An 8,303-nucleotide genomic window follows, 5' to 3' on the forward strand; every position below is an offset into this window, starting at 1 on the left:
AAAGGAGCTAAAATTTCTTTGTCCTTATTGGTCAAATTTCAATCTTCAATCTTCAACCTCAATCTTCAATGCGTAGTCTGATTCCGGCCTTACACAGTCGACTTGTAGTTGGAACGCTGTTTAGCTTTATAATTTCACCGTTTGAGTTCAGGACAGACACTTTATATAATTTATTACTATATTTTTTTCGGTATATATGCATGGTAAATTTTATAGACAGCGGTTTATAATAATTTAACTAACAAAAACCGAATTGTATCAAGGGATTTGCAAAGTGCAAACATTAATTTAACCAAAATTCTGTATTCATTTAACGTTTTATTTGATTTACCTGTGGAATGTTATAGTAAGTTTTGAAAACAAAAATACGTGGTGCTAAATTATAAACATAATGTTATATCTTTGTTATATATATATATCTTTGTTTTTTAAACATTCATGTATGGATGCTGTATCTAATGAAGCAATACATGCATTGCAATGTTTGCATGTGAATCCTTTTGTTGCTGTAACTAGGAAATGTGTATAATATTATATTCAGTCGAATAACTCAAATTAATAAAAGCTATGTGGCACAAGAATGTTCAATATGTTATTAAATTATTGTATAGTAGGCAATACATTTATCTTTATAATAAATAATAAAAATAATAAAAAATTATGTACTAAATACTTTCCATAGTCAAGAACACGGTCCTAATTGTTCAAAAGAGTGTAACTTTTATCAGTCTTGTTAGTCTCGCTGTTTATCTCGCATACATCTATGTTCCGAATATATTCGAATATAACCTTAAAATCATTAACAATCTGCTATCAGAATATCACTTCTATCACTGCTATCAGAAAAATAAATGATGTCAAATGTAAAACTGTTGGTCATGTTGGTATCCACGGAGAGACGACACAGTCGAACTCAGCATTTTAGCTGTGTATGATTGTGTCGACTTGTGTCGTATAGTTGGAAAGCATCGAGTCGTACACTGCCAAAAATTTGTGCACTCGAAACAAGATAAAAACAATTTAGACTGCGGTCCATTTGACGCTACAAACGCTTCGAAGCGTTTGAGCGACCAATCAGAACAAAGCATTTCACGAATTGATTAATCAAAGAATGCTTCGAAGTGTTTGTAGCGTCAAGTGGACCACAGTCTAAATTGTTTTTATCTTGTTTCGAGTGCACAAATTTTTGGGGATTTCAAGTAATGTGAATAGACCTATTTTTATTTCATTTTAAAATGCACAGTTAGGGTGAAGTCCCATCAGGCATGTTTGCCGCGTATCGCGTAAGCGCATAACCAATCAATAATCAGTAAAACGCGAAACTATAACAGCAGATCGCTTCTGATTGGTTACGCGGTTATGCGATACGCGATAAATACACCTCATGGGACTCCATCCTAAGATATACAGTGCATATGTACAGTTCGCGCAATTACCCCGGATCTACAATAGGTGTTTTAAGCCTTAAGCCGTAAGAAATTGACCAATTATAGTCGAATTCAAGGAGAATAATCGACTATGATTCGTCCATTTCTTATGGCTTATAAAATATATATAAACTATGCAATAATATATTGATTTTAGTATACTTTTATTAAAAAGCTGTCAGATTATAGATCCAAATAAATGTGCCAACTTTATGCAACAGGGGCTGCGATCCACTTGACGCTATAAACGCTTCGAAGCATTCTTTGATTAGTCAATTCGTAAAATTCTTTGTTCTGATTGGTCGTTCAAACGCTTCGAAGCGTTTGTAGCGTCAAGTGGACCGCAGCCAGGATTGTACAATAGGTCTGTTCGCGTTGCTTGCATTTTTGGCACTCGGCATCTTCGCTTTCTCTCTTTTCAAGGCCAAATATATATCTATCTCATTTTAAGTGCAAAAATATTTGGGGATTTCATGCAACTCGAACAGACCTAATGCAGCTATGAAGAACAGAAAATGTCCCTTTGATGGCGGGACGAGTGTCAACCCGTATTCTTCAAACCTTCTTTCGACGTTTTGACAGAGTTAACAGTGCTTGACGGTTTCATTAATTCCGATCAATTCTGATGCTGTAAACGACCAATCTGATCCTCAATTGCTCTAACGTACTTCCAGAAATTTTGTGTACGTACGCTTGTAAAAGTCAAATTGAAATTGAATCTCGGCGTGAATTTCACTCTTAAATCAGTGACGAAATGAAGCGTCGTTTTTTTTTTACAGTGCAATTTTTATAGGCAAAGTGCTTTATCACATATTTAAATGCCTGCACATATTTAAATTTACTTTATAAAGTGTTTCAATATATTTGTATTGCATGTATTCTAAAATGCTCTTGTTTGTTTTTTAAACAGGCATGAAGGTCTCAGGGATACGACACAGATGTGAGGACCCAACTGTATGTATATAGAAATGGGTAGGTATTCCATGTTGTGCTTTATTATTGGAAACCTCGGCACCGATTTTTATATTTAAGATTGTCTTAAGTACAATAGTACAATCTTAAAATGTTAATTCACTTATAGACCAGTATTCATAATTGGTTCTTATTTTAAGTCTGTGTTAAGTGATGTCTTAAAATGTTAATATTTCTGATTGATTCATGACATCCTACAACTGTCTTAAATGTTAGTAGTATACTAGTACTTAAATAAATATATTTAAGATTTAAGACAATCTTAAATATAAGAATTGATTATGAGATTACTGACTACAGCTGTATTAGTATCTTAAGACGTCACTTAAAAGTTTTAAAACAAGAATGGACTATAAATCGATCTTGGATCTTTTTCCAACAAAATTATTCTAAATTGGAAGTACTTTGTACAATTATTCATAATGTTGTTTGTTTTGAATTCAGATGATCTTGAGCAACAATGTGAAGATGTGGTATTTGAGTTGTGTGACGCTAGAGAGAGGTATCCACTACTGTGTGCAAAGGAGCTTGAGAAGTGTATCAAGCTCACCAATGAAATACATGTAAGTGCTCTTCACAGAACTGATAATTATTATTTTACTTTCTATTTATCTGTTACAATAACAAAGCTATTTGAGTCTGGCTAGTTAATGTGCACCAATTCATATATTATAAAAGTACAATTACAGAATACAATCTATTAAAATATCATACGTTTTGACTCTCAATATGGTCCTCTTCAGTGAACAATTTAAATATTCAATACAAATACATACATTACATAGCCAGTAAATACATTAATTTAGTATTTTAATTTATGCGGGCGATAAAATACGTTTTTCGTACTAAACTTGACCAACAGAATGTAGTCAGGGACATTAACATGTAATGTATGTATTTGTATTTATATTGAATATTTAAATTGTTAAACTGAAGAGGATCATATTGAAGGTCGAAACATATGATTTTAATAGATTGTATTCTGTAATTGTACTTTTATAATATATGAATTGGTGTACATTAACTAGCCAGGCTCAAATAGCTCTGTTATTGTAATTTATTTGAATTATATTCAATAGAACCAGTAAATACATTAATTTACTATTTATCTGTATTTGTCATTAGCGTGGTTTGTTACAGATGACGAAGGTTCTTGTAAAGCCAGTAAAAATTCTGAATGTTCCATCTTTCTCAAATGAGCACTCAGCAATGCTTAAAAAAAATTGCTTGGAGATTACTGAATTACTGAAGACGCAAGAACATAAATTGCAAGTGATGATAGATAAAATTAATAATTTGACAGTAATTTTAGATCAGATTAAGAGAGATAAGTTATCTGATATGAATAAGTTATTGTGGGATTAGATGCATTTTTTCTCATATTATATACATTTATTGCTGTATATATTGTATATCAATTGTGTAAATATATATGAATATACAGGGTGTTCCGAAATTCGAGGATAATATTGCAACGTGAAACTTCATATAAAATTAAGTAATAAAGGTGTAAGACATTTTTTTTCATAAAGCCATAAAGTAGTTTTTTTAAGTATAAACGTTTGAAATTTGAATAATCATAAGCGTTGGTTAAAAAGTGATCTGTCCGTGTGCATGCAATAGTATTAGATGTTAAACAAAACATTGCCGCTGTATGCACACAATTATTATTTCTTTATTTCTATAAAAAAATAACTAAATCAATATATATATATATCTGCATTATAAATTGTTTAAGTCCAAAGGTGCGTATTAAATAAACAAAATTTGCATTTTATAAAAATATAATTGATAATGATATATATACATATATATATGAATTGAATTAAAAACTTGTATTATATTCCCTGGTGTTGTTTCCTAGGCAACGGATTCAGCCTTGTGTCAAAACAATACTCGTGAATGCATGCTGGTAGCCACATGTAGTACATATATGTATACTACACTATATCATGAAATAGTACTAATTAGTTGTTAAAGTTTCATAGTGCTTTATTATAATTTTCGCTATGTCTACGTTCATAGAAAATGTGCACATAAAGGATGGAGAGTACACTAAGATAATATATGTAATGGTACATACTAAATTGTGCATACACATATATTATGTATACATTAAAAAATTTTTTAATAGATAAACCTAAAGACGAATAAATGAGAAATAGGATAGTTTGAAATATTTTTGTCTTGTTGATTTTTATAATCTTCGAAAACGAAGAAATATATAATTAAATACAAATATAAATATAAAGAAATAAATAATTAAATATTGTGTTCCAGATAAGAGAACAACGATATACTGAATGTATTAAAGTCTTGTTAAACCTTTTAGATTCTCATCCTAACGTACGTACGCTGTAATGTGATATTGTGTTTTTCAATTTATGTAAACGCCAATACTGAATAAAGTATTCTTTCAGTCTAGACCTTGTTTATCCCTTTTGGCCCATTGTTACTTTTACACACAAGATTTCATGGCCGCAGCTCAATGTTATGAGAAGCTGGTTCAACTGTGCCCACAAGAGAATCTGTATAAGCTCTATTACGCCCAGTCCTTGCATCAAGCTTGCATGTACCCAGAAGCATGGACGATTTGTTCGAGCATTATCAATCAAAGTAACTTGGAATTCAAGGTAAAGAAGCTGCAGGCAGCTATAAAGTACGGACAGGAAGACATGGTAGCTGCGAAAAATCTCGTGGATCAATGTCCTGCCGACGACATTGATACTGAAATCAATTTGGGATGTCTCTTGTATAAGGTGCATATATTTGTAACACTCCACTAAACACCAATAGTAACATAACATCAATGTTATAATTTCACATCCAACAACGATATAAATGTAATATAACATGCTGTATATAATAGTTACATTGTTGACTATGAAATAACATTGATGTTATATTATTCTTAGTTGTTAACTGAGTCAGTTGAGTGTTATTAATTGATGTATATGCACGATTATATTTCTAGGAGGAGAAGTACGAACAGGCCCTCAAAAAATTTGCGAATGCGTTACAAATTGCAGGATTCAAGCCTCACTTATCGTATAATGTTGCTCTTTGTTACTTCAAATTGAAAGAGTATGCAGCATCCCTAAAACATATTGCCACTATTATCGAGTACGGTATAAGGGAGCATCCAGAGTTGAGCGTAGGGATGGCTACCGAGGGTATTGAAGTTCGAAGTGTCGGGAATACGTTGACGCTGCACGAGACAGCTCTGACGGAGGCGTTCAATCTGAAAGCCGCTATCGAGTACCAATTGCAAAATTGTAATTTCGCGTCGCTGCCTTTTTAAAAAGGTCTTTTTACAGTTTTGCTTAATATTACAGATGACGCAGCGAAGGAGGCGTTAACGGACATGCCACCGCGTTCCGAGGAGGAGCTCGACGCCGTTACTTTACACAATCAGGCGTTAATAAACATGGACACAAAACCGAGTGAAGGATTCGAGAAACTGCAGTTTCTGCTGCAGCAAAACCCGTTCCCACCCGAGACCTTCGCCAACTTGCTACTCCTGTATTGTAAATATCAGTATTATGATCTAGCCGCCGACGTCCTGGCTGAAAATGTACATTTGACTTACAAGTATCTAACATCAGTAAGTTTAATTCTTAATCGGTCATTTTTATTCGTCAGACTTCAATTTGAGCATTTCAAACAATTTACAGCCTTATTATATATATATTTTATATACAAGCTATATGCACAACGCAAGGTATATTCAAACTAAATTATATTTAAAAAAAGAATAGGAACAATTATTATGAATGTTTGGTTTTCGAATGTTTGCATTTTTTGGTACGAGTTTCGTGATCGTCTGAGTGTTTCCGTTTGTGAGATTTTGCGTCGTCAGATGATGAGCTATTGGAGGAGTCGCTCGAGCTGCTGCTGTATTTCTTTTTATGCTTCTTGCGTTCTTTAGAAAATTTCTTTTTTTTCTTGCCCCTCTCCTTGTCTTCTGTATCACTGTCATCAGTAGACTGTTTGCTCCTCTTCGACTTTTTCTTCTTCTTTTTTGATTTATGCTTCTTCTCTATCTTTTTCTCAGCGTTCTTACTGTCCAGTTCCAGGACACTCTCTTCTTCGATTTCTGGAATCAGTTCATACTTCTTGCCATCGGGAGACATGAAGCAGTCCTTGGACAAGTGTCCTCTGGTCCCACATTTGGTACATGTAGTATTCAATACCGCTTCCAACTGTATGGCCTTATGCTGAGTTATTCCTGGATTTTTTCTCCGTTGTGCATCTCTTTGCAGTTCCACGCCGTTAGGGTCTAGATCCGTGCCATTTCCCTGATTTACGTGTTTCATGGACAGCCCTACCTTGCCGTCTTCCCCAACCGATATCACCTTACACCAGACTCGCTCACCCTTTTGCAAGATCTCTGCAACATTGTCGACATGAGCCGTGCTTACCTGACGAGAATTGCATAGAAATCAATGAATTACATTACAGCAGAGATTATTATTATTAGTATTTATTATATGAGAGTCTAATAATACACACCTGTGATCGGTGTATTAAGCCTTGCTGCGAGGTACCTGGTATTCTGACGAACGCTCCGTAATTTTGCACGGATGCGACTTCACCCAGAAATATCTGATTCAATTCGCATTTTGTCATCTTTAATTTCCCATCGAAAGAACATTCGTATGCGAGTGATGACGTTTCAATAAGTGTAAAATCAATAAAAAGAAAAGTATTGCGCTATAGGTTAGATTTCTATCAACAAACACAGGGCCGTAATATCGATATGTCCGCAGCGTTATAGGGGACATTTTTTATTATTTTTTAACGATAATTGAAGTTTTGATTAAAGTGTTTACAAATACGTTAAAATTCATAGAACAATGTAACAAAAGTATGTGATATAGAAAATATTATATTATAATAGTAGGTATTATAATAGTAGATATTTTGCAAAAATAAAAATTAGATTCTTAAACAGGTTCCGATTACAATTTTTTATATGTAATATTCTAATATTTATTTAATCTTTATTTAATATTCTATTTAATTTAGAAAATACCAGGGTAACAAAAATATGATATTAACAAAAAAATGATATTAACTTATAACAGAAAATATCGGTCTTTTCAGGAGCTAGTAAACTTTTTTATTTTTAGTTTTAGAAGAAGTTACAAAATTTTTAATTACAGTCTTGGCTAAAAGTATTAGACACATTATTTAAAATTTTAGTTTAAAAATTGATTTATGACATTTGCTGTAAATTATCCTTTTGCTTCAAGAACTCTTTAAACTTATTATATGTAATGCCGACAATCAATAGAAACAATGCAGAAAAAGAATTCCGAATAAATGAGAAAATATAAATATCTAATATTTTAGTCAAGATTGTATATAAAAAACTTAAACTTATAGATACAGTATAATAATTAGCTTGTATGAATAACACAAAACTATGAAAAATAAAATTGTGAAATATAAATAAATTAGTAATTCCATTTATGGATTAATAAGACATTCTGCAAAAAATAGAGTTCACTTTGGAAAAATTTTTAAGCACAAATTTCGATTAAAGGATTTGATATACTCCTAGTTGATGTACAATAATGTTTTACTTATTAGAATTATTTTTAAATTTGCATTATTTTTCCAGTATTTATACGACTTCTTGGACGCGCTAATAACGCAACAAACTTCGCCGGAGGAGGCATATCGCAAATTCGATGATCTTGCTAACAAACATACGGAAGCGCTTCGCAAAGCGACTAAGCAGGTCCAGGAGGCGAGACTGAATCATGATGATAATGCCGTGAAGAAGGCTGTGAACGATTATGAGGAGGCCCTCGACAGATACGTTCCCGTATTAATGGCGCAGGCGAAGATCTACTGGGACCTGGAGAATTACACTCAAGTGGAGAAGATCTTCAAGAA

The 8,303-nt window shown here is 32.8% G+C and overlaps 2 protein-coding genes across 2 annotated transcripts in view; one reads left to right on the plus strand and one right to left on the minus strand.

The window, feature by feature from the left end:
- The first annotated feature begins 1,958 nt into the window (after nucleotides 1-1,958).
- The window catches only part of LOC108722362 (tetratricopeptide repeat domain 30), a 7,799-nt gene continuing 1,454 nt past the window's right edge, over nucleotides 1,959-8,303 (plus strand). The window contains exons 1-9 of the mRNA XM_018447431.1: nucleotides 1,959-2,110; nucleotides 2,338-2,399; nucleotides 2,844-2,962; nucleotides 3,540-3,701; nucleotides 4,680-4,745; nucleotides 4,820-5,158; nucleotides 5,374-5,674; nucleotides 5,735-6,003; nucleotides 8,026-8,301. Coding sequence (XP_018302933.1) covers nucleotides 2,384-2,399; nucleotides 2,844-2,962; nucleotides 3,540-3,701; nucleotides 4,680-4,745; nucleotides 4,820-5,158; nucleotides 5,374-5,674; nucleotides 5,735-6,003; nucleotides 8,026-8,301 — 1,548 coding nt within the window. The 5' untranslated portion in view covers nucleotides 1,959-2,110; nucleotides 2,338-2,383. The remainder of the gene's footprint in view (nucleotides 2,111-2,337; nucleotides 2,400-2,843; nucleotides 2,963-3,539; nucleotides 3,702-4,679; nucleotides 4,746-4,819; nucleotides 5,159-5,373; nucleotides 5,675-5,734; nucleotides 6,004-8,025; nucleotides 8,302-8,303) is intronic.
- LOC108722398 (nucleolar protein of 40 kDa) lies at nucleotides 6,118-7,124 on the minus strand. Its single transcript, XM_018447487.1, has 2 exons — nucleotides 6,912-7,124; nucleotides 6,118-6,820 (listed from the first exon to the last, which is right to left on the minus strand). Exons 1-2 carry the CDS (start codon nucleotides 7,026-7,028, stop codon nucleotides 6,167-6,169), a joined length of 771 nt encoding a protein of 256 aa, XP_018302989.1. The 5' UTR covers nucleotides 7,029-7,124; the 3' UTR covers nucleotides 6,118-6,166.

This window comes from Mycetomoellerius zeteki, unplaced genomic scaffold, assembly GCF_001594055.1.
Source record: "Mycetomoellerius zeteki isolate Tzet28-1 unplaced genomic scaffold, Tzet1.0 scaffold202, whole genome shotgun sequence".
NCBI classification, from domain to species: domain Eukaryota; kingdom Metazoa; phylum Arthropoda; class Insecta; order Hymenoptera; family Formicidae; genus Mycetomoellerius; species Mycetomoellerius zeteki.

Bases quoted from the DNA above. Each gene is read 5' to 3' on its own strand.
- LOC108722398 (XM_018447487.1), bottom strand. From the start codon at position 7,028: ATGACAAAATGCGAATTGAATCAGATATTTCTGGGTGAAGTCGCATCC. The intron at 6,821-6,911 runs GTGTGTATTATT...AATTCTCGTCAG, and splicing joins GCTTAATACACCGATCACAG to GTAAGCACGGCTCATGTCGA.